Here is a 24,975-nt window from a genome sequence, read left to right as displayed (position 1 = left end):
GTGTGGGACAGATGTCCCTTTTACAGAAGCCCGTAATCGGCTTGTTGTTTCTCCATGTGGGGAAAAAACTACCGATCACTGGCTTCTGTTTACATCATGTGATCAGCTGTCATTGGCCCGGTATCGGCCCTTTACTCCGATCTGCGACCAGCCAAGTCTCAAGGACTCAGTAATCACAGAGCACGCCAGCGCGGGAGGACGTCAATGTACGCCCTCCCGGCAATTTAAGCTGGCGCCGTAGCCGTCTTTCAGCTGTAAGTGGTAAATGCATTCTCTGCCATTCTATTGCCTGCAGCGGAAGTCAAACTGTAGATTTAGCCGCAGTGGCCCCACATGGATTAAAATGTGTTTGGTTCCTGCTTGAACCGGCCGAATTTTCTTTGTGTGGAAACGGTAGTATCTCTGCAAAGATTCTGGCACACTCCCAGCTGAATCTAGAGCTCTTTACTCATCAGGGAGCATAGCCTTTGCTGGTTGCAGAGAGACCACTGCTTCCACACATTCCACAGGCCCAGATTCACAGAGAGCAAGGCGCACATTACGCCGCCGTAGAGCAAACACTTTACGCTACGCCAACGCAGCGCAGAGAGGCAAGCATTGCATTCGGCAAGGCAGTGCTCCCAACGCTGCGCCAGCGTGGTGTGGGTTTCGAAGGCGTATGCCGGCGTAGGTGGAAGTGGGCGTGACCCCATGCAAATGATGGGCCCGAGCGCCAGACAGATGCGTATCACGAACTGTGCATGCACCGTGACGTGGACGCATCCCCCTGCGCCTGCTCATAACCATGCCGGCACAACTGCCTAAGCTACGCCGGATCACTGCGTACGTCTTGAACATAACGTACGCCCAGCCAGACACACGTCCAACGCACAATACGCCGGCTTGTGTTCCCTGGTGCAGACCTGAGCATGTCTGTTGCTGGGTTGCACCTCCTTCATGGGGAATAACTTTACGCCGGACGTGCAACTTACGTTCATCTCGCGTAGCCTGCGCCGGGCACACGCACGTTCGTGAATCGCCGTATTTCCCTCATTTGCATGTTTGAATGGCTAATCAATGGGAGCGGCACCATGCACCCAGCCTAAATGTGCGCCCACCCTACGCCGGCGTAAGCCTGTTTTTAGGCGCATATTAGTTTGTGGGTCTGGCGCACAGATACGACGGCGCACATTTGCGCTTACGCCGGCGTAACTTGTTATACGCCAGTGTAAGTGCTTTGTGAATCTGGGCCATAGTGTCTGTCTCTACAGTGTTCTGGCAGGGCACAGGCTTTTCCACTCAGTCTGAAGAAAACAAACGGTAAGATGTTGAACATCTTTTGATTTGATACATCTGGAATGTATTTAGCTGATTAAAAGTTCAGTTGGGCTTTAACAGTATACATGTGCGCCAAACGAGCCGTTACCTTGACAGAAGATAAAGCTGTTAGGAGGAGAGTCTCCGTCCATGCCACCAGCTTGGATCTGTGGGGTGCCCAGAAACCTGCCCGGGAATCGATCCTCCTGTTGTTCATGTATAAAGAACGTTCTCAGGGCAGCGAAACGATGACAGTAACCGATTATTTCCTAGGAGGGAATTCTACATTCCAACCTTCTTGTGATGCAGTTGGAAAATGATTGCTGTAAGTCACTTTCATCCTCGGCCAAGTGCCTGTAATGACCTTACGGCATCGTAAAAATTCAAAGTGCGGTCTCTCTGCCCAGAAAAAAAAAAACAAGCCGAGCAAAAATCATCGGTGCCATTTATACATTGTGGTGTATTTATGGGGCTTAATCGTCATTCAGAGAGCGAAGCGCTCCCCCGGAACCGAATAATGTAATAAAACACGAGGCTTCATGATGTCATATTTGTCAAAACACAGCAACAAACTTCCCAGAACCCAATTTTACCAGAATATTGATGTCAAAATTTTACTAATTTTTGGAATTTTACACACATTTTGTATAAGATTTGCCTATAGAATTACAAATCTATACAAAGGAAAAGCTTTACAAACGGAATTTCTTACTAAGTGGACCTGTCACCAGACAGCATTTTCTGCTCCCCTGCCCACCTTGTTCCTTTAAACTCACCAATGGTGGCAGGAAGTTAAAAATACCAGAGAGATGAACGTTTCTTGGTGGAAGGGGAGGGTCAGTCAATCTGCATTCTCTTCCCTTTCTCTGCCTTTTGTCTAAGATCAAGTATAGTTCTTATCAGTTTTCGAGAGCGAGAACAGATTGCCCTCTATATCGAGTGGGAGCACTGTCTAGTATTTGGCCTGATGTAATGAAGTGGGAATGGTAGGAGGTCCTTTTTCCTCCTGGGTTGATTCTGGCCTGGTGCACCAGGCTTGTCCCAGGTTAATTTCAAGGCTATCCCTAAGCTTCCCAAGTTCTAATGCCTTCCCGGTAGGGATGGTGCTGCACTGGTCTGGTCAGGAGCAGGGCTGAGAGAAGCCTGTAGAGTACATGCTCCAGGAATGGCAGTCCAGCGAGGCCGTAAATTCTCGTGGTGCTTACAATTTTTGTATTCTGGTCCAAAAGGCCCATCATTGTCTAGCTCTTATTGAAGCACTTATCCACTTCCCCCTCCCTTTTTTTATTTGTTGTATATCACTTGCATAATTTTCACAGCACATAATCACTTTACTCACCCCCGACTAGTATGGTTTAAGTCCTCGGACTTGCCCTGAAAGTCTCCGGTGGGTAGGGGGTGGGCCACGTGGCCTTTTGGTCAGGTTCTCCCTTTCCCATGGGGTCTCCCTTCAAGGGGGAGTTTCTTGTCGTACTTGGGTTGACTTTGCTTCGGCAGGCCACCCGAGGAAAGGGGTCAATCTGGTTTTGGCTGGGTAGACCATGAGTACCCCAGTCCCTGTCAGGAGACTTGTGCCCTGAGGGGGTCAGGTCTAGCATGCTTTATCTTTGGAGGAGGCCTTCTGATCAGGTTCTCCCTTTCCCATGGGATCTCCCTTCAAGGGGGGTTTCTTTTAGTACTTGGGTTGACTTTGCTTCAGCATGCCTCCCGAGGAAAGGGGTCCATCTGTATTCGGCTGGGTAGACCATGAGTACCTCAGTCCCTGTCGGGAGCCTTGTGCACCGAGGGATCAGGGCTAGTATCCTTTCTCTTCGGAGGAGGACTTTTTGTTCAGGTTCTTCCTTTCCCATGGGATCTCCCTTCAAGGGGGGTTTCTTTTAGTACTTGGGTTGACTTTGCTTCAGCATGCTTCCCGAGGAAAGGGGTCCATCTGTTTTTGGCTGGGTAGACCATGAGTACCTCAGTCCGTGTCAGAAGCCTTGTGCACCGGGGGATCAGGGCTAGCATCCTTTCTCTTCGGAGAAGGACTTTTTGGTCAGGTTCTCCCTTTCCCATGGGATCTCCCTTCAAGGGGGGTTTCTTTTAGTACTTGGGTTGACTTTGCTTCAGCAGGCCTCCCGAGGAAAGGGGTCCACCTGGTTTCGGCTGTGTAGACCATGAATACCTCCTCAGTCCCTGTCAGGAGCCTTGTGCCCCGGGGGATCAGGGCTAGCATCCTTTCTCTTCAGAGAAGGACAATGTGTATACCCTGTGCACTTTTTGTGTTGATTCAATTTTGTGTGTTTACTTTTTTACGCACCGGATGTAGGTGTTGTGAGTGTGTTTCAGTATAACGCAAAGCTTCAAAAAAGAAAAAAAATTGATATCTGGTGACCAAGCTGCCAGGGTTTTGGTCATCCGACCAGCTGCTGTGGGATTCCAAAGTAGCCATCCACATACAAGAGTTCTTCTGTTTTTTCGCATTACTGTTTATTTTTTTATGATCCACAGAAGATTTATCACGAAGTAAAGAAGATTCCTAAAATGCAAGTTTTCTGAGCGTTAGGCCCAATGTATGAGCAGAGGACTCCTAATATTTGCATGTAGCACAAAAGAATTTGTCCTCCTAAACTATTCCACGGCACCTACAAGAATATCTTTTCTGGAACATCCCTCTTCCCAACACCCTTTGTGTTTATTGAGACAACCTGTCACTTGGCACATCACCAGCACATCCCCCCCACCCCCCAAGTCTCTTCGCCCCTCCTGTTTTCGACAGCTCTTTTCTAACCTTGTCAAAGTGTAACCATCACAGCATGAGAAGGACTGCGTGTTGTGACAGCAGCTCAGCGTCTGATAGCAGGAATTCCTGAGGCTGGACCTTCATAGTCACTGACCTGACAAATTGTTTGTAGGACTTTAGGCATCAAACCGGAACTTTCACAACAAATCTTTCAATGGCCTTACCTGTTAGTGCATTGCTTTGATTCCAAAAGTGGTTTTTCAGAATGAGAACATGTACAGAGTATCGACAGATGAAAGGTCAACATTCCTCATTCGTTGGATGGAGGCAAAATTGGTCCATGTCATGCTGGCACTTTGTGCGCCGATACTGGACATACACATTGAGATAAAATCTATGTAACTGAAAATGTAGGTTTATATTCATGAGAACGCAGCCTATCCATTACTAGAGACCAGTGACATCACCAAGACCCTTCATATTCATGAGAACACAGCCTATCCAATCACTAGAGACCAGTGACCTCACCGAGACCCTTCATATTCATGGGAACACAGCCTATCCATTACTAGAGACCAGTGACATCACCGAGACCCTTCATATTCATGAGAACACAGCCTATCCAATCACTAGAGACCAGTGACCTCACCGAGACCCTTCATATTCATGGGAACACAGCCTATCCATTACTAGAGACCAGTGACATCACCGAGACCCTTCATATTCATGAGAACACAGCCTATCCAATCACTAGAGACCAGTGACATCACGAGACCCTTCATATTCATGAGAACACAGCCTATCCATCACTAGAGACCAGTGACATCACCGAGACCCTTCATATTCATGAGAACACAGCCTATCCAATCACTAGAGACCAGTGACATCACCGAGACCCTTCATATTCATGAGAACACAACCTATCCAATCACTAGAGACCAGTGACATCACCGAGACCCTTCATATTCATGAGAACACAGCCTATCCATTACTAGAGACCAGTGACATCACAGAGACCCTTCATGAGAACACAGCCTATCCAATCACTAGAGACCAGTGACATCACCGAGACCCTTCATATTCATGAGAACACAGCCTATCCAATCACTAGAGACCAATGACATCACCGAGACCCTTCATATTCATGAGAACACAGCCTATCCATCACTAGAGACCAGTGACATCACAGAGACCCTTCATATTCATGAGAACACAGCCTATCCAATCACTAGAGACCAGTGACATCACCGAGACCCTTGATATTCATGAGAACGCAGTATATCCAATCACTAGAGACCAGTGACATCACAGAGACCCTTCATATTCATGAGAACACAGCCTATCCATCACTAGAGACCAGTGACATCACAGAGACCCTTCATATTCATGAGAACACAGCCTATCCAATCACTAGAGACCAGTGACATCACCGAGACCCTTCATATTCATGAGAACACAGCCTATCCAATCACTAGAGACCAGTGACATCAGAGACCCTTCATATTCATGAGAACACAGCCTATCCAATCACTAGAGACCGGTGACATCACCGAGACCCTTCATATTCATGAGAACACAGCCTATCCAATCACTAGAGACCGGTGACATCACTGAGACCCTTCATATTCATGAGAACACAGCCTATCCAATCACTAGAGACCAGTGACATCACCGAGACCCTTCATATTCATGAGAACACAGCCTATCCGATCACTAGAGACCAGTGACATCACCGAGACCCTTCATATTCATGAGAACGCAGTATATCCAATCACTAGAGACCAGTGACATCACAGAGACCCTTCATATTCATGAGAACACAGCCTATCCGATCACTAGAGACCAGTGACATCACGAGACCCTTCATATTCATGAGAACACAGCCTATCCAATCACTAGAGACCAGTGACATCACAGAGACCCTTCATATTCATGAGAACACAGCCTATCCAATCACTAGAGACCAGTGACATCACCGAGACCCTTCATATTCATGAGAACACAGCCTATCCATCACTAGAGACCAGTGACATCACGAGACCCTTCATATTCATGAGAACACAGCCTATCCAATCACTAGAGACCAGTGACATCACAGAGACCCTTCATATTCATGAGAACACAGCCTATCCAATCACTAGAGACCAGTGACATCACCGAGACCCTTCATATTCATGAGAACACAGCCTATCCAATCACTAGAGACCAGTGACACCGGGACAAAATAACCTTTTTTGAGCTGTAGAGACAAATCTTTAAACCATTGAACTTCGCATCAGTAAGGCTTCTACACTTGTCAGTGTCATTGTCCAGGGATTTGAGGCTGATAAAATGTTCAGCACTCCTGGGACAGATATCTGAGTCACATCCCCCCCCGCCAGACTTGGTGAGATATGTCACTGAGCTTTACGATAAGAGAAGTTCAATAGTCACACTTGCGTGAAGTCAGTTTGATGCTCTTGTAAAAAAATGTTCAGTTTATTTTTAACTGTTCATGGCGATTTTTACCACCAAGGAACCCTCAACATAACTTTCATGTCTCAGGGAACCCCTGCTAAGAATTACTATATCTACAGCTCACAGCACATTAGCCTTGTGATCGGTGGGAAGAATGTCCCTTACATTGGTGATCAGTGAGAAGAATGATCCTTACATTGGTGATCGGTGGGAAGAATGTCCCTTACATTGGTGATCAGTGGGAAGAATGTTCCTTACATTGGTGATCAGTGAGAAGAATGTCCCTTACATTGGTGATCAGTGAGAAGAATGTCCCTTACATTGGTGATCAGTGAGAAGAATGTCCCTTACATTGGTGATCAGTGGGAAGAATGTCCCTTACATTGGTGATCAGTGGGAAGAATGTCCCTTACATTGGTGATCAGTGGGAAGAATGTCCCTTACATTGGTGATCAGTGAGAAGAATGTCCCTTACATTGGTGATCAGTGGGAAGAATGTCCCTTACATTGGTGATCAGTGAGAAGAATGTCCCTTACATTGGTGATCAGTGAGAAGAATGTCCCTTACATTGGTGATCAGTGAGAAGAATGTCCCTTACATTGGTGATCAGTAAGAAGAATGTCCCTTACATTGGTGATCAGTGAGAAGAATGCCCCTTACATTGGTGATCAGTGAGAAGAATGTCCCTTACATTGGTGATCAGTGAGAAGAATGCTCCTTACATTGGTGATCAGTGAGAAGAATGTCCCTTACATTGGTGATCAGTGAGAAGAATGTCCCTTACATTGGTGATCAGTGAGAAGAATGTTCCTTACATTGGTGATCAGTGAGAAGAATGTTCCTTACATTGGTGATCAGTGAGAAGAATGTCCCTTACATTGGTGATCAGTGAGAAGAATGTCCCTTACATTGGTGATCAGTAAGAAGAATGTTCCTTACATTGGTGATCAGTAAGAAGAATGTTCCTTACATTGGTGATCAGTGGGAAGAATGTCCCTTACATTGGTGATCAGTGAGAAGAATGTCCCTTACATTGGTGATCAGTGAGAAGAATGTCCCTTACATTGGTGATCAGTGAGAAGAATGTCCCTTACATTGGTGATCAGTGGGAAGAATGTCCCTTACATTGGTGATCAGTGAGAAGAATGTCCCTTACATTGGTGATCAGTGAGAAGAATGTCCCTTACATTGGTGATCAGTGAGAAGAATGTTCCTTACATTGGTGATCAGTGAGAAGAATGTCCCTTACATTGGTGATCAGTGAGAAGAATGTCCCTTACATTGGTGATCAGTGGGAAGAATGTCCCTTACATTGGTGATCAGTGGGAAGAATGTCCCTTACATTGGTGATCAGTGGGAAGAATGTCCCTTACATTGGTGATCAGTGGGAAGGATGTCCCTTACATTGGTGATCAGTGGGAAGAATGTTCCTTACATTGGTGATCAGTGAGAAGAATGTCCCTTACATTGGTGATCAGTGAGAAGAATGTCCCTTACATTGGTGATCAGTGAGAAGAATGTCCCTTACATTGGTGATCAGTGAGAAGAATGTCCCTTACATTGGTGATCAGTGGGAAGAATGTTCCTTACATTGGTGATCAGTGAGAAGAATGTCTCTTACATTGGTGATCAGTGAGAAGAATGTTCCTTACATTGGTGATCAGTGAGAAGAATGTTCCTTACATTGGTGATCAGTGGGAAGAATGTCCCTTACATTGGTGATCAGTGAGAAGAATGTTCCTTACATTGGTGATCAGTGAGAAGAATGTCCCTTACATTGGTGATCAGTGAGAAGAATGTCCCTTACATTGGTGATCAGTGAGAAGAATGTTCCTTACATTGGTGATCAGTGAGAAGAATGTCCCTTACATTGGTGATCAGTGAGAAGAATGTTCCTTACATTGGTGATCAGTGAGAAGAATGTCCCTTACATTGGTGATCAGTGGGAAGAATGTTGCCCTCACAGATTGATCACCAATGTAAGGAACATCATGAATGACTGAATGATCCCCAGTCCCTCTGGTTAGTGTGTTCCTCCTGTATTCCTCCAGTGTTGAGTTTCTTGTATCAGTCACTGAATGGATTGCAAGCTCTTGAGCTAACCTGCTTCTTTCTGTCCTTCTGCAGCCTGCAACTGTAACCTGCATGCCCGCCGCTGTCGCTTCAACATGGAGCTCTTTAAGCTGTCTGGCCGCCGGAGCGGAGGGGTCTGCCTGAACTGCCGCCATAACACCGCCGGCCGCCACTGCCACTACTGCAAGGAGGGATACTACCGGGATATGACTAAGCCCATCACCCACAGGAAGGCCTGCAAAGGTGAGGAGCGCTGGGCCTGGGGGGGGGGGGATGAACCCCTCTATGGGGAACGCAGTGTGGTCTGGACATCCACATTCTGTAGAACTGAAGTCAGTTCATTTTTTTTTGTCTGTAGCTTTATTGTTCTTTTCTAAGTTTCAGCAAAGCTTCTGAAAATTGTGGGGGGGGGGGGGGATTCATCACCGATCTTCTTGTGTGTTGGAGATCATTTTAAAGCGGTATAAAACCCAAAAGCAAACACTGATTATATTGCAGCTCACTAATTCTAAAATGTAATGGCTGCGTTTGTTTTCCTTTTTTCTTCTATTTTCATCTGGTGATCCTGCCATCAAGCGCTGCCTGGGGAGGGGGGGTTCACAGTGATAGGGTGGATCAGGTGCAGGCAAAACAGAGAGGGGGGCTCTCTTGTTAAAAAAAAAGGGGGGGGAGCGACGCAGGAGAAGCAATTACAAGAATGATGCCTTGTGTATGCGCTTCTCTCTGCAGCAGCTGGAAGCTGGCAGGGGGGGATATAAACTGGGGCTTCACAGTGACAGGGTGGATCAGAAGCAGCCAAAACAGAGGGGAGGATCGGCGCAGGGGAATAAATTACCAGAACAATGCCCTGTGTCTGTGTCTCTCCCTGCAGCAGCTGAAATCTGGCAGGAGGGAGAGGTCTTTCAGCTGCTGCAGGGAGAGACACAGACACAGAGCATTGTTCCTGTAATTGCTTCTCCTGCACCAATCCCCCTCTCTGTTCTGTCTGCTCCTGATCCACCAGGCATCCTTCTGTAATTGCCCCTCTGCCCGACCACATCGATTCCCTCTGCTGTTCGGGCCCCACTGTGTGCCAGGGCCCCCTACAGGAGGACTGGTGCCCCCTCCATCAGTGGTCCTGCTGGCCAGAAAACCAGGTTAAAACAGAGAGAGGGGGGGGGGGACAAATGCAGCTGCCACATCTAATAATTGTTAAGCTGCAATATGTTACATTTTTTAAATAAGACCCATTAGCCTGTTCTTTTCAATCAGTCTGACATCACCCCACAGAGACAGGCAGGGGCACAAACACCGTACAGCACGCCTAAGCAGGTACTTAGTATATGTTGTGAGAATGTATATATATTTTAAAAAATATTTTTTTATTGAATTTTGTATGTAAAAAAGACCATACCATTCACAAACATGCAGATGATAAAATATTTTAAAAATCCTCCAAAATCTGCAAAAATGTCTTCGATTCTAAAGTTCTCTCGCCCCCCTCTCTCCGTCTTCCAACAATCCTCCTGTATTCAATTGTATTGTAACTGTACTGTCTGCCCCCATGTTGTAAAGCGCTACGCAAACTGTTGGCGCTTTATAAATCCTGTATAATAATAATAAAAAATAATAATATATTCTCACTCTCACTTTAAAAAAAAAAAATGAGAATATATTTATATATTCTCACTTTTTTTTAAAAAAAAACAGTACAGTTACCATACAATTCAATACAGGAGGGATTTTATTTTTCCTCTGTGTTCATTTTTTATTATTATTATACAGTTAAGTTAATATATATATATTCTCACTTTTTTTTAAAGTGAGAATATAATATTATTATTATTATTATTATTCAGGATTAACAAAATGTTTTAAATTAATTTAAATTTATTAAATGTATTATTATTATTACTTATTTTTAAATCTGCACCAAAAAGTTTTGATTTCATTTAAAGTTTATCCATATTATATATATGGATTAACATTAAGAGAAAATAAAAACTTTTTGGTGCAGATTTTAAAATAAGTAATAATACATTTAAAATATTTTGTTAAGCGCTGCACAAACTGTTGGCGCTATATATATCCTGAATAATAAAAATTCTAATAATAATAATATATTCTCATTCTCACTACAAAAAGAAAAGTGAGAATATATATATATATATATATATATATATATATACATATATAGATAAACTTTAAAGGAAATCAAAACTTTTTTGTAGGTGCAGATTTAAAAATAAGTAATAATACATTTAATCAATTTAAATTAATTTAAAACATTTTGTTAATCCTGAATAATAATAATAATAATAATATTAATAATATATTCTCACTCTCACTTAAAGAAAAAAAAAGTGAGAATATATATATATGTGGATTATTAACTTTAAGAGAAAATAAAAACTTTTTGGTGCAGATTTAAAAATAAGTAATAATACATTTAATAAATTTAAATACATTTAAAACATGTTGTTAAGCGCTGCACAAACTGTTGGCGCTATATAAATCCTGAATAATAAAAATTCTAATAATATATTCTCACTCTCACTTAAAAAAAAAAAGTGAGAATATATTATATATATATATATATATATATATATATATATATATATATATATATATATATATATATATATATATATATATATATATATATATATATATTATGGATAAACTTTAAAGGAAATCAAAACTTTTTTGGTGCAGATTTAAAAATAAGTAATAATAATACATTTAAAATATTTTGTTAATCCTGAATAATAATAATAATAATAATAATAATATAAATAATATATTCTCACTCTCACTTTAAAAAAAAGTGAGAATATATATATATTAACTTAACTGTATAATAATAATAATACAAACTGAACACAGAGGAAAAATAAAATCCCTCCTGTATTGAATTGTATGGTAACTGAATAATAATAATAATATATTCTCACTTTAAAAAAAAAAAGTGAGAATATATATATATATATATATATATATATATATATATATATATATGGATTAACTTTAAAGGAAATCAAAACTTTTTGGTGCAAATCTAAAAATAAGTAATAATAGTAATAATAATACATTTAATAAATTAAGATCCATTTAAAACATTTTGTTAAGCGCTGCGCAAACTGTTGGCGCTATATAAATCCTGAATAATAATAATAAAAACTAAACACAGAGGAAAAAAATGTTATAAAAAAGATTGTCGCTCGCACACGACTAAATAGTTGAAGTGAATTTTCTTGATGCAGAATAAACGTTCGCTTCGCTTAGTGAATGAGGTGCGTGGATCTCAATCCTCCAATCATGTGTGAGCTAAAAATGTTTTTTTTTTTTTATCTTGCACATAATTTGGGTATTCTTTTCAAAGAGTGAACTCGCTTTAATCCTTTGGTAAATCAACCCCAATGTTCCTAGAAATTCCAGATTCCGCTGCCTGGCGTAGAAGGGCGTGGAACGTCGCGGCGTGCACCTGGCCGCCCTCTCCTCTTATTATAAAGACATCCTCTCTATCGGGCGGCTGTAAACCTCCTGCACTGCTGGCAGGCAAACTGTTAAATTCCAGTGGCAGAGAAGGAGGTCAATGTTTCCCATATGTACACCCCCCCCCTCTTCATCCAGACCGGCACAGGTGTGCATACCATTGGACAGTGCCTTGCATTGAACAGGTTAAGCAGAGAATGGAAGAGTGGTGGGGGGGGGGGGGGGGGGGGGGGGGGGGTGAGAGTCGGCTACAAAGGATGCAAGCTTTGACGAATGGCCCCAGACATTGGGGAGAGAATCCCATTGAGGAAAGAGGGGTGGGGAGGAGGGGGCAGGTTAATCTACCTGCAAACATCAGAGAGCGACGGCGAGGGCACGTGAGTGTGTGTGTGTGTCTGCAGGTGTTGGCGGCCCGAGGTTAGCCGGTTCCCACCATCGCACAGACGTCAGCGTGGTTCTGCCGGTAAAATGACTATTGTGTTGGGGTATGCGGTGAGCAGAGAGACCGGCATACCACAGACAGGGCCGTCTTAATAGCATCATGGGCCCCTGAGCAAAGTAATGTGCTGGGGCCCCTACTATCTTGCATTTACACACCTCCTTACAAGAAATAAAGTATAAAATAGTTGATGGAATTAAACATTCATATTCATTAGTACTTTCAATAAAATCTATTTTACAAAAGGAAAATATTCCATAAATCAGACTAGTCAACACAAAGGGCACAGCATAGGGGGAATGCAGGAGGGTACAGTACAAGGGGGGAATGTAGAAGGGCACAGTACAGGGGGGATGCAGAAGGGCACAGTACAGGGAGGGGGGAATGCAGAAGGGCACACTACAAGGGGGAATGTAGAAGGGCACAGTACAGGGGGGAATGCAGAAGGGCACAGAACAAGGGGGAATGCAGAATGGCACAGTGCAGGGGGGATGCTGAAGGGCACAGTGCATGGGGGAATGCTGAAGGGCACAGTACAGGGGGGAATGCAGAAGGGCACAGTACAGGGGGGAATGCAGAAGGGCACAGTACATGGGTGAATGCAGAAGGGCACCTTACAGGGGCAATGCAGAACAGCACAGTACAGGGGGAATGCAGAACGGCACAGTGCAGGGGGAATGCAGAACGGCACAGTGCAGGGGGAATACAGAAGGGCACAGTACAGGGGGGAATGTAGAAGGGCACAGTACAGGAGGTGGAATACAGAAGGGCACAGTACAGGAGGAATACAGGAGGGCACAGTACAGGGGGGGGATGCAGAAGGGCACAGTACAGGAGGGGGAATACTGAAGGGCACAGTACAGGGGGAATACAGAAGGGCACAGTACAAGAGGGAATGAAGAAGGGCACAGTACAGGGGGGATGCAAAAGGGCACAGTACAGGGGGGAATGCAGAAGGGCACAGTACAGGAGGGGGGATGCAGAATGGCACAGTGCAGGGGGGATGCTGAAGGGCACAGTGCATGGGGGAATGCTGAAGGGCACAGTACAGGGGGGAATGCAGAAGGGCACAGTACAGGGGGGAATGCAGAAGGGCACAGTACATGGGTGAATGCAGAAGGGCACCTTACAGGGGCAATGCAGAACGGCACAGTACAGGGGGAATGCAGAACGGCACAGTGCAGGGGGAATGCAGAACGGCACAGTGCAGGGGGAATACAGAAGGGCACAGTACAGGAGGTGGAATACAGAAGGGCACAGTACAGGAGGAATACAGGAGGGCACAGTACAGGGGGGGGATGCAGAAGGGCACAGTACAGGAGGGGGAATACTGAAGGGCACAGTACAGGGGGAATACAGAAGGGCACAGTACAGGGGGGAATGCAGAAGGGCACAGTACAGGAGGGGGGATGCAGAAGGGCACAGTACAGGGGGGAATGCAAAAGGGCACAATACAGGGGGGAATGCAGAAGGGCACAGTACAGGGGGGAATGCAGAAGGGCACAGTACAGGGGGAGGAGGGCACAATACTGAGATTAGGAGGGCACAGTATAGGTTCTGGGACACGACCATATCGGGACAGTTTAGTAAAAAGCGTGACTGTCCCAGCAAATCCGGGACAGTTGGCAAGCATGATGTAATGCAAGATTATTGTGCCCCCCCCATGTACCTGGGGGCCCCTGGGCAGTGCCCAGGAGTGCCCCTGCATTAAGATGGCCCTGACCACAGAATGTACAAGAGAATGCTCATGAGATCTCCTAATAATTAAGAAATCAGAAATTGACGCAGATAGTGGGCCGGTCAGAACTGCGAATATCTCATGTGGGTTTCAGCTGTCAGAACTGTAAAAAGATGGCCGTACAGCTGTAGAATTTCATTCGAATGTTGGTACAGAAATAAATAAAAATAAAAGTTCCTCAGAGCCCTTGATCTTGCCATCAGAGAGGTGGATTTACTATAGGCTTATAGACTGTTGCAGTTGTTCCCGAGCTTTCTCCAGAGGTTGCTAGGCGTTCCTCGAGCAATGATCAATTGCTGCCTCAGATAAGTTTCCAATGACACCATTGATCTTTTTAGCTGTCTGTAAGGGGGTAATTCTTCTCAATGACCACAAGTGTAAGGAGCATTGTTCCCACTGACCATCACACTAATGTATCATGTGTTGTGTGTATATATAGTAATTTTTAGTAGGGGTTCCACGAGACCGAAATGTTATTTCAAGGGTCCCTCTGTGTCAAAAATTAAGAAAGGCGGCTCAGAGAGTATGAACCTCCTAAAAATGTTTCAGGTCGTTTTTTCATGTCACTTACCCCTACAGACCTAGATACAGAATGTGTTTCTGATTTTCCTGCATTTTAATACAAATTGCCGCAGTTTGGCCTAATAAGCCAACGGGAAGCCAACGGGAAGATGATCTCCTCAGTGGCCTACAGATACAAGAGTGTGGTCCGTAATTCCGTCTCCTGAAAATCCAAAGTAATCATCATATTCTTAAATTGATTCCTAAAAACCTTCCATGACACCCAGAACAGAGAAGAAAAAAGCAGGTCTGGGGGAGGTGGTGCCGTATAAATGAAACGGCGTGATTTGGACGCCGGTTACCTGGCCCTGCCAAGAGGACGGTCGTGGTAAATCTATGCTTCACGCACAATGTTTTCACTATGCTCTCTTTAGAAGTTTCCTGAAGTATCATCTTAATATTGTGACCAACGATAAATTCTTTGTGGCCTCTGCTGAGGCTAACAAGTTCCGATGAGCTGGATGTCGCTGACTAGTGAGGGTGCAGGCTGAGTTTGTCCAGACCAAGGGTCTCCAAACTCTCTAAACAAAGGGCCAGTTTACTGTCCTTCAGACATTAGGGTGGCGGACTGTGGCCCTCAGGAGTACAAAATGTCCCAGAATTGGGAGTAAACAATCCTCCATCCTCAGTGTCGGTGGGAGGAATTGTGCCCCATCATTGGTGCCATTGGGAGGAATTGTGCTCCATCATTGATGTCATAGGTAGGAATTGTGCCCCATCATTGGGCCCCATTGTAAGTGTCAGTAGGAGGGATTGTGCCTCATCATTGGTGTCATTTGGAGGAATTGTGCTCCATCATTGATGTCATAGGTAGGATTTGTGCCCCATCATGTCAGTGGGAGGAATTGTGCCCCATAATTGGTGTCATTGGGAGAAACTGTGGCCCCATGATTGGTTTCATTGAGTGGAATTGTGCCCCATCTTTCACATTGGACCCTATTGTTGGTGTCATTTGGAGGAGCTATACCTTTCATTGGTGTCGGTGAACAAAATAGTGCCCCAAGAGCCAGATAAAAGCAAGCAAAGGGCTGGATCTGGCCCTCGGGCTGCAGTTTAGAGACCAATGGTCCAGACCCAAAGCACGCTGTGGAAGTAGGAAGAGATATCCCCGCCGCCGCACAACTTGCCCTGCTTAGCAGGTAAAAGCAGCCTCAGCTGGATTCGTCCAGGCCATGCCCCCAACATGTTTCGCCCCTGGGGACATGGCTTGGATGAATCGAGCTGAGGCTGCTAACCACTCGGGCTGGGCGAGGTGTGCGGCGGCTGGTCTATCTCTTCCAACTTCTACATCTTCCCTATATTGTTGCAAAAGATAACAATACTATTGTGTCATATAATGGCTGCTTGACCCTCAAAGATTTCTGGGTTAAGATTTGTTAGTAAGGATCAGGACTGGCAGGGTTTGGTGCCTTTGCGGACCAGAGCAACCACTTTATTTTTCCAGAAAGACACGAGGGTGTTGTCCTTGCCTCATCTACAAGGAACCGAGGCGGCTTTATCTTCCCATAAAAACATTATTTAATAACATTATTCCGTCCAACGGATTAACCTCCGCTTCCACCATATTGTGTTTCAGGCACAGAGACAATACTGTAATGAAATCCGTCACCTAAACTCTCTCTGACACCAAATTCCTTCCTGAAGAGGCCTGCAATCACAGGGTGGGCCCGATTATTACTGCAAAACATCCAGGCTCTCTACCATTCAATAAAAGGAGAATTATAAAGCATAGATCTGGCTTTTTTATATTAAAATGTTAAATACAAAGGGGGGAGGTGATCCTCCTGTATGGCAGAAGCCTTGTACTGGGATATATGAGAAGTCCAGCTTTCACTCCTTCCCCACCTGCTGCATCTTTCTTGCTTCATAAGGTTAAAACAAACTTTTCTGTAGGAGGTCGGTGGTTTACAGACCTCAAACAGACATCTGGATAACAGGGGGTTAGCCTGAGTGCTTCCATCTTGTCCCTGGGGAACACTTCATGTACACCAGTTAGCGATGTTTGCTTCCAATTTGTCCTCAGCAACTGCCTCCGTCCTGTTCTTCATGAGGTTTCTTGTTCAGCAGCTAGCCTAACTAATTCCATCTTGTCCTTAGAGGGGGGCATTTTTACACCATACACCAGCCTTTCTGAAGTTGCTTGAGCAACAGTGTGCCTAATCCTCTCTCCTGTCTTCAATTAGGCTTCTTGTCTAGCAGTTAACCTGAATGCTTCCATCTTGTCCTCAGTAGAGCTTATCAATTATGCCGACTGCCTCCATCTTGTTCTCAGTAAGGCTCTTTTTTTATTTATTTTTTTAAGCTTTGCGGTGCAGGCTTTAGTGTAGCAGTTGGCCTGACTGCCTCCATCTTGTCCTTGCTAAGGCTTCTTTGTAGCAGTTGGCCACCAGATTGCCTTCACCTTGTCCTTAGGGAAGCATTTTCTGCACCAGTTACCTTAACTGCTTTTATTCTTCCCTTGGCAAGGTCTCCCGAGCAGCAGTAAGCCTAACTTTCTCCATCTGGTCTTCAAAATTAGTCTTCTTGTCTAGCAGTTAGCCTAACTGCTTCTATCATGTCCTCATTTTCACTTCTTGTCTAGCAGTTAGCCTAACTGCTTCCATCATGTCCTCCTTTTGACTTCTTGTGTAGAAATTAGATTGTCTGCCTCCTCTTGGTCCTCAGTGGGGCTTCTTGTGCAGGAGTTAGATTGACTGCCTTCTTCTTGCCCTTATGAAAGCTTCTTCAGCAATAGACTTGCTGCCGCCTTCTGGTCTTCAGAAAAGATTATTTTGAGGTAGTTATTTCACCTTGTTCTTACTGAGTTTTCTTTTGCAGCAATTGGCCCAACTGCCTCCACCTTGTCCTTGCTTAAGGCTTCATGGTAGCAGTTGGCCACTAGATTGCCTCCATCTTGTCCTTAGGGAAGCATTTTTCTGCACCACTGCTTCTATTCTGCCCTTGGCAAGGTCTCCCAAGCAGCAGTAAGCCTACGTTTCTCCATCTTGTCTTCAATTAGTCTTCTTGTCTAGCAGTTGGCCTAACTGCTTCCATCATGTCCTCAGTTTGACTTCTTGTCTAGCAGTTGGCCTAACTTTCTCCATCTTGTCTTCAATTAGTCTTCTTGTCTAGCAGTTGGTCTAACTGCTTCCATCATGTCCTCAGTTTGATTTCTTGGTGTAGCAATTAGACCGCCTGCCTCCTCTTGGTCCTCAGTATGGGCTTCTTGTGCAGGAGTTAGACTGACTTCCTCCTTCTTGTCCTTACAAAAGCTTCTTCTGCAATAGATAGACTTGCCGCCTTCTTCTGGTCCTCAGAAAGGATTCTTTTGAGGTAGTTATTTCGCCTCTTTCTTATTGAGTTTTCTTTTGCTGCAATTGGCCTAACTGCCTCCATCTTGTCCTCATGAAGGCTTCTTGTTCAGAAGTTGGCCGTACTTCTTCCATTTTTATTCTTCAGAAAGGTTTCTGTCAAACTTTCTCCATCTTGTTTTGAGAACATGTACATCTATATGTTTTACTCTCAATCTGTGTAGCACCGATACATAGATGACATTTCTGAAATAACTGCCCCATTCCCCACGTCTTTTGTGCATCATACTCCGTCATCTCCCCCCTGCGCCCACATTCTGATTTTGTTACTTTTTTTTGGTTGTCTGCTGAGCTAAATACATAACGTGACCTTTCAATGTGTTCTTTTTTGACAAATATATATCAGGGTGACATGCCAGGTGTTACATATAGACGTACGTACATTACGCATTTCTCAGCACACCTGTGCAGTCCTGTCAGCAGGTGTATATTAACCTCTCCCTGCCCACCCATGGTCACCAACACTCAAAAAAAAAAAGACCTGGGTGCATTGTTTTTAAGGGAAACACACATTTTAGTTCTTATTAACAGAAGTTTAGATACTTCACGGATGGCTTGCCGTCGGCCGTGGTAAAATTTATTGACACAAGGACAGGGTGACGCATGCAGCATTCAGATTACTGACATTTTCACTTGGCATTTTAAGCGCTCATAAAACATTCACCACCTTTTGTGAGCAGGAGAATGACACGAAGATTAAGCTGTCCAAACACTTTCAGTTTCCTGCAGTACGACGTTACGGTGTATAGAACAATTTTCAGCATGAACTCCTTCCGACACTTCCCATTCACATATAATATATGTACTATATAACTTTTAAATTACTTTTTAATGATACATCAAAAAAAAAAAATTCCTAGACCTTGTTTTGTCTCTAAGACAGTTACAAAAAAATGTCCCTTGTCAAGTGAAGCTGCAAATTTTATGAAGTAATGTGCAAAAGGTTGCTGCAGGTTCCTCTAGGGATCAGATATCATATCATATCTCCTGCAAGGCTATGGCCTAATGGGCACATTATGAAATACTTATCTTAGAAAGAAGCCCTCCAGCAGTGTGCTGTCCCAGCGGACAGGGCTTACATCTTCATTCGGTCTTCCTTCCGGGATTGCGGGCGCCTTCTAGCTTTACCCCCCCGAAATCTCCATTGTGTCCAGGGCAGCCGCCCCCTACTAGTACAAATCCCCGCCCCCCCCTCCAAATCACCTCTTCAAGCACAACCCCCCCAAATCAAGACCACCTCTTGGCCTGGCCCTGATACAAGCACATTTCTCTATGTTTTGCCTCTTTTAAATACAATGAAAGAACAGACAAATACGTATTGGTCTGGGAGAAATCCAGGGAGCTCCTAACTTCTGTAGTGAGCCGACAATGCTGCCTCCGTTGCGCAGAAATCCCACAGTATGGTATTTCTGCACAACGGAGGCAGCGCTGTCGGCTGACATATGCAGGCTCTACTTCATTTAGGTTTTACATAACTTACTGCAAGTCTACAAGACAGGGACTGATTGAAAACAACAGGAACTCTGCAGTCTCCGATGAGATGAAGCATCCACAAGGCTCCTGGGGTAGCCATAGATCATGTGATCTGGGCTGTTATAGGGTTTAGGTCACAGATGGGAGACCAGGGGACCAGCAGTGCTTTAGTCATGGTATGAAAGAGGGAGTTGCTGACTTGTGCCCTGCACCTTGTGCGGCTTCAAATGACAGGTCCACTTTAAGTCAGTTTTTTAATGATGCTGTAATGCAAAGAGCCATCATGGCTTGCTTCCATCTGAAAGTGAATCACACGGCGCACGCATCCAGCTTTCATCTAACACAACAAAAAGAATATTGAAGAGTTGAAGCCGCGCCTGAAAGATAAACACGACAGACAATGGCGGAAGACGTTGCCTAACAGATGACGGCCGTAACATACAATTATCACCCAATTTTACTTTATAGTAAATGTAATTATATTTCATCTCAAACATGTTCCTGAGGCAAGAAACACAGGCTCTCCAAGGTCTATAGTCCATGGACCTCTTTAACCCCTTCTTTTTAACTGCATCTTTATTCCCTGGGTGGAAAGAATTGGCCGATCACTTGACCAATGACCTGTCCTGGTGGCTCCCGATCATTAGCAAGGACCAAGAGCTCTGTCACTGTGCTGGGAGAGTGCAGTGAACACGCTTCCAGAAGGAAGTAGTGGTCAGAAGGCCACTGGCTTTGGCTTCAGAACTATTCATACACCATTAAATGGGAAGTATTTCAGTCACAACACGAGGAACCCCTGGTAACCTCTGGAGAAACCAGAGGAATCCAAGGAACCCCTGGTAACCTCTGGAGAAACCTGAGGAAGCCAAGAAACCCCTGGTAACCTCTGGAGAAACCCAAGGAACCCCTGGTAACCTCTGGAGAAACCCGAGGAATCCAAGGAACCCCTGGTAACCTCTGAAGAAACCAGAGGAATCCAAGGAACCTCTGGAGAAACCAGAGGAATCCAAGGAACCCCTGGTAACCTCTGGAGAAACCCGAGGAAGCCTAGGAAACCAGAGGAATCCAAGAAACCCCTGGTAACCTCTGGAGAAACCCGAGGAATCCATGGAACCCCTGGTAACCTCTGGTGGAACCAGAGGAATCCAAGGAACCCCTGGTAACCTCTGGAGAAACCTGAGGAATCCAAGGAACCCCTGGTAACCTCTGGAGAAACCCAAGGAATCCAAGAAACCCCTGGTAACCTCTGGAGAAACCAGAGGAATCCAAGGAACCCCTGGTAACCTCAGGAGAAACCAGAGGAATCCAAGGAACTCCTGGTAACCTCAGGAGAAACCAGAGGAATCCAAGGAACCCCTGGTAACCTCAGGAAAAACCAGAGGAATCCAAGGAACCCCTGGTAACCTCAGGAGAAACCAGAGGAATCCAAGGAACCCCTGGTAACCTCAGGAGAAACCAGAGGAATCCAAGGAACCACTGGTAACCTCTGGATAAACCAGAGAAATCCAAGGAACCCCTTGCAACCTCTGGAGAAACCCTATAGGGATCCACCAAATCCTGGTTGAGAATGGCAAAAAAAAATATTGCACCACGGTTGCGAAACAAAAAGGGTAAAACACTGTAAATGTTTTTAATAGAAGAACAAAGATTAGATTTTAATATTTTGCAGGTGGTTTGGAGTAGGAAAAGTGTCAGTTCCACGGCAGTTGTTCCCACAACAGATAGAACTAAAGACCCTACGAAAAGGGTTGTAATATACAGTGCGGACAAAGCAACCAATCAGATACTTTACTTACCGCATTGCAATATGGGAGAGTGAAAATGCAAATGTTGTTGTTGTCATTGTCTTTATGATGTTCATTACATATTCTGTCTTTATTACGATTGTCTAAACTGACCAATGTTTTGTGAAGGTGAAGGCGGCCATTTTATAGGAAGGGCTTCCCCAGGATTCTTGAATGCCGGATCCTAGTGAACCCGTAAAGGCTTCCTAAATCCTGAACTTCCTCACAAAACACTTGGCTTTTATTAAAGTGCACCTGTCTTATCAGCACATTAGGGGTATTATTATTATTATCAGTATGTCTGTTTGTGATTTTATGCAATGAATCTATAGCTTGTATTGGCTTCAGTAGACAGCTTGCATGATAGATTATCCCCTCCCCCCCCCCACTTCTCCCGCTCCCGTCTTCCTCTTGGCTGTCCCCTCCCCGGCAGACCTCGGCATCACAGTGTAATGTGGTACTTGTGTTTTGGCTTTGTGACCTTGTGCTGTTTTTTCCAAACCCTTCTTGTCTGTTCCACCCCGCAGCCTGCGACTGCCATCCTGTTGGTGCGGCCGGCAAAACCTGTAATCAGACAACGGGCCAGTGTCCCTGCAAGGATGGCGTGACTGGCATAACGTGCAATCGATGTGCCAAGGGCTACCAACAAAGCCGCTCGCCCATTGCCCCCTGCATAAGTATGTCTAGTCAAACTTTGTGTCGTACAAACTATTAACCAACAATGCCATTTACTCTAGACCCAAGATGTCTCCAGAATGTTGGTGGGAAGGGTCTTGAGGCGTTAAAGTAACAACCAATGGGCTTCATGTATAGGAATGATCGATGAGGACTAGCTTCCATCAACTTCATTAAAATTCTCGTTCTTCCTTATGTATGAAGCCCATTGTACCACGGTTCATGGGTGTTTACTATCTACAAGCCTGTGAACATCACCAAAAAGAAATACAATGGCTTTGGCTCCTAGTAATTCTCATATCAAACCTACAAGATGGCTGCCAGGTAGAGGCAACATGCCAAAAGCCAACACTTTGGAATCAGTTGGGTGAGTTACGAGTCTGATTGCAGAAGCAGCCATTCAGTCAACTGACTATAGAAGCCTATTGAATCTTTAGGCAGCTTACCTCTGAATAGATTGGCCATATTGGCCTTGGGCCATTGACTCATCCAGGGAAAAACATTGAAACATCTATGAGTAAATGGTATTGTTCTCCACCAAACGTCTCCTACTAACAATGTGTGATGTGATTGTGAGTTAATATATAGAAGAAAAGAGCCCCGGCATGGGATTCACCGACCCAGCCGTTACCCGTAGCAGCCAATAGATGGCGGGCAGTAGCATCAGCAAATTGCTAAAGAGGTTCTCCACTCTAAATAAGCTCCATCAGCAATTGCCAAGTCATCATTTTCTAATTCTGGTTTTTAAAGTGGTTGTAAACCTTTCCATATACCCAGTGAATTGACTGGCATCAGGTGACACACAGAGATGATACAAATTGTACCTGTTTATCCATAGCCTTCTTTCCCCTACATCCATTCAAAGTGCAGAATTTACACAGGAGATCTCTCGGCTCTGAAATGCAGGGGGCGGAGAGCTGATGTTACATCAGTGAGGAGAGCTCTGAGAGTTAATTGGAGGCAAGAGACCCGCCCCCCTTCACACAGGAATAGAGCTGAGGCTATCAGCTGGAGGTCCCTCCCAGCTCACCATTTTTCTCTTGATGTCAGAAAAACACATCAGAAGTGACTTATGCGGATAGCAGAGCAAGCAGGCAGCAGACAGAAATGACACTTAGTGCATAGCAGAGAAAGCAGGCAGCAGACAGAAATGACACTTAGTGCATAGCAGAGGAAGCAGACAGAAATGACACTTAGTGCATAGCAGAGAAAGCAGGCAGCAGACAGAAATGACAGTGCATAGCAGAGGAAGCAGGCAGCAGACAGAAATGACACTTAGTGCATAGCAGAGGAAGCAGACAGAAATGACACTTAGTGCATAGCAGAGAAAGCAGGCAGCAGACAGAAATGACACTTAGTGTATAGCAGAGGAAGCAGGCAGCAGACAGAAATGATATTCTGATTGGCTTTTCCCTTAAAGGGAACCTGTCACTAATAAAGTAACACCCTATTGGATAAATGAACCTGTCGGGAACCAGAGCTCCTTTCTGATGTAGAGTCAGAGAAATGGAGCCAAAACTGATGATTTCCAACTACATGATTACTCAGCATTAGCTACAAAAAAATGTACAAGTAAAAGAAATAGCCGAGTAGTTTTACTCTTCCCTCCAGTGTGTGACAGGTTCTCTTTAATTCAGCGCTGCCTGAAAATAACTGCCATTAGCTCCCTGGCTGCTCATGTAGGAAAATACGCTAACAAAGTCATTAAATTTATACTAACATGACCGCCATGTACAATGAGCCCTGCCATAGAACAAACCTTTCCAGTTCTCTTACATGTTATAAAGAAATCACTAATGTATTTTCTTTTCTTTTTTTTTTACTTTCCACACCACCTGCCTTGTTTTTCCACAGAAATCCCAGTAGCTCCGCCCACTACGGCAGCCAGCAGCACCGAAGAACCGGCAGGTAAGCAAAACGGCATCATTGACCGTAAATAATCTGCATGACCTCATGTGTGTTGTCACTGCTGAGCAGTATAGCAATCATTTGACTTCAAACTGTTATTGTATTATGTGAAGGATCGGTTACTGATGGATAACATTCAGGTTATTTTTTTTTCTCAGATTTATTATCATTTTAGCCAGTAAAACACCTTTAAATCTTTCTTTATTTTGAGAAATGCCACACACAAGATGATGAAAGCTGACATGAGCCTGCCAGTGGGAGTGGCTGGATGGGCAGGAAGGGGGAGGACCTGGGGTGGGCGTATTGGAGATGAAGCCCCGGTGGGTGGGCTGATAGGAGAGGGAGCTCCTGGTGTGTGGGATTATAGGAGAGGGAGCCCTGGGTAGGTGGGCTAACAGTAGAGGGAGCTCTAGGTGGGCGGGCCTATCGGAGAGGGAGCCCCGGGTAGGTGGGCTAACAGTAGAGAGAGCTCTAGGTGGGCGGGCCTATTGGAGAGGGAGCCCCGGGTAGGTGGGCTTTTAGGAGTGGAAGCTCCAGGTGGGTGGGCTTATAAGAGAGAGAACGCTGTGTGGGATTACAGGAAGCTCTTGGTGGGTTTTTAGGGAGCTCCTGCTGGGGGGGTTTATAGGAGAGGGAGATCCTGGTTGGTGGTCCTAAAGGAGAGGGAGACTCAGGTGGGGGAGCTTATAGGAGAGGGAGCTCCGGGTGGGCTTATAGGAGAGGGTACTCTGGGTAGATGATCTTACAGGAGAGAGAGCTCCTGCTGGGTGGTCTTATAGGAGAGGGAGCTCTGGGTGGGTGGGCTTATAGAAGAGGGAGAATCAGGTGGATGAGATTATAGTATAGGGAGCTTCGGATAGGTGGACTTATGAGAGAGGGAGCTATGGGTGAGTGGGCTTATAGGTTAGGGAGCCTTGGGTAGGTGATCTTATAGGTGGGGGAGCCATGGGTAGGTGGTCTTATAGGTGAGGGAGCCTTGGGTGGGTGGGGTTATAGTAGAGATAGCTCTGGGTGAGTGGGTTTA

At 44.9% G+C, this 24,975-nt stretch overlaps 1 protein-coding gene across 4 annotated transcripts in view; it reads left to right on the top strand.

Annotated features, from left to right (window-relative positions):
• Positions 1-24,975, top strand: part of NTN1 (netrin 1) — a 133,274-nt gene that overhangs the window by 67,210 nt on the left and 41,089 nt on the right. For all 4 annotated transcript variants that reach the window (XM_040331120.1, XM_040331119.1, XM_040331121.1 and 1 more), the window contains exons 3-5: positions 8,604-8,792; positions 21,896-22,045; positions 23,898-23,951. In XM_040331120.1, the coding sequence (XP_040187054.1) occupies positions 8,604-8,792; positions 21,896-22,045; positions 23,898-23,951 (393 nt within the window). The remainder of the gene's footprint in view (positions 1-8,603; positions 8,793-21,895; positions 22,046-23,897; positions 23,952-24,975) is intronic.

This window comes from Rana temporaria, chromosome 12 (genome assembly GCF_905171775.1).
Source record: "Rana temporaria chromosome 12, aRanTem1.1, whole genome shotgun sequence".
Lineage (NCBI taxonomy): Eukaryota > Metazoa > Chordata > Amphibia > Anura > Ranidae > Rana > Rana temporaria.
The sequence above is the reverse complement of the archived record's forward strand: the minus strand, read 5'-3'. Positions and strand labels throughout refer to the sequence as shown.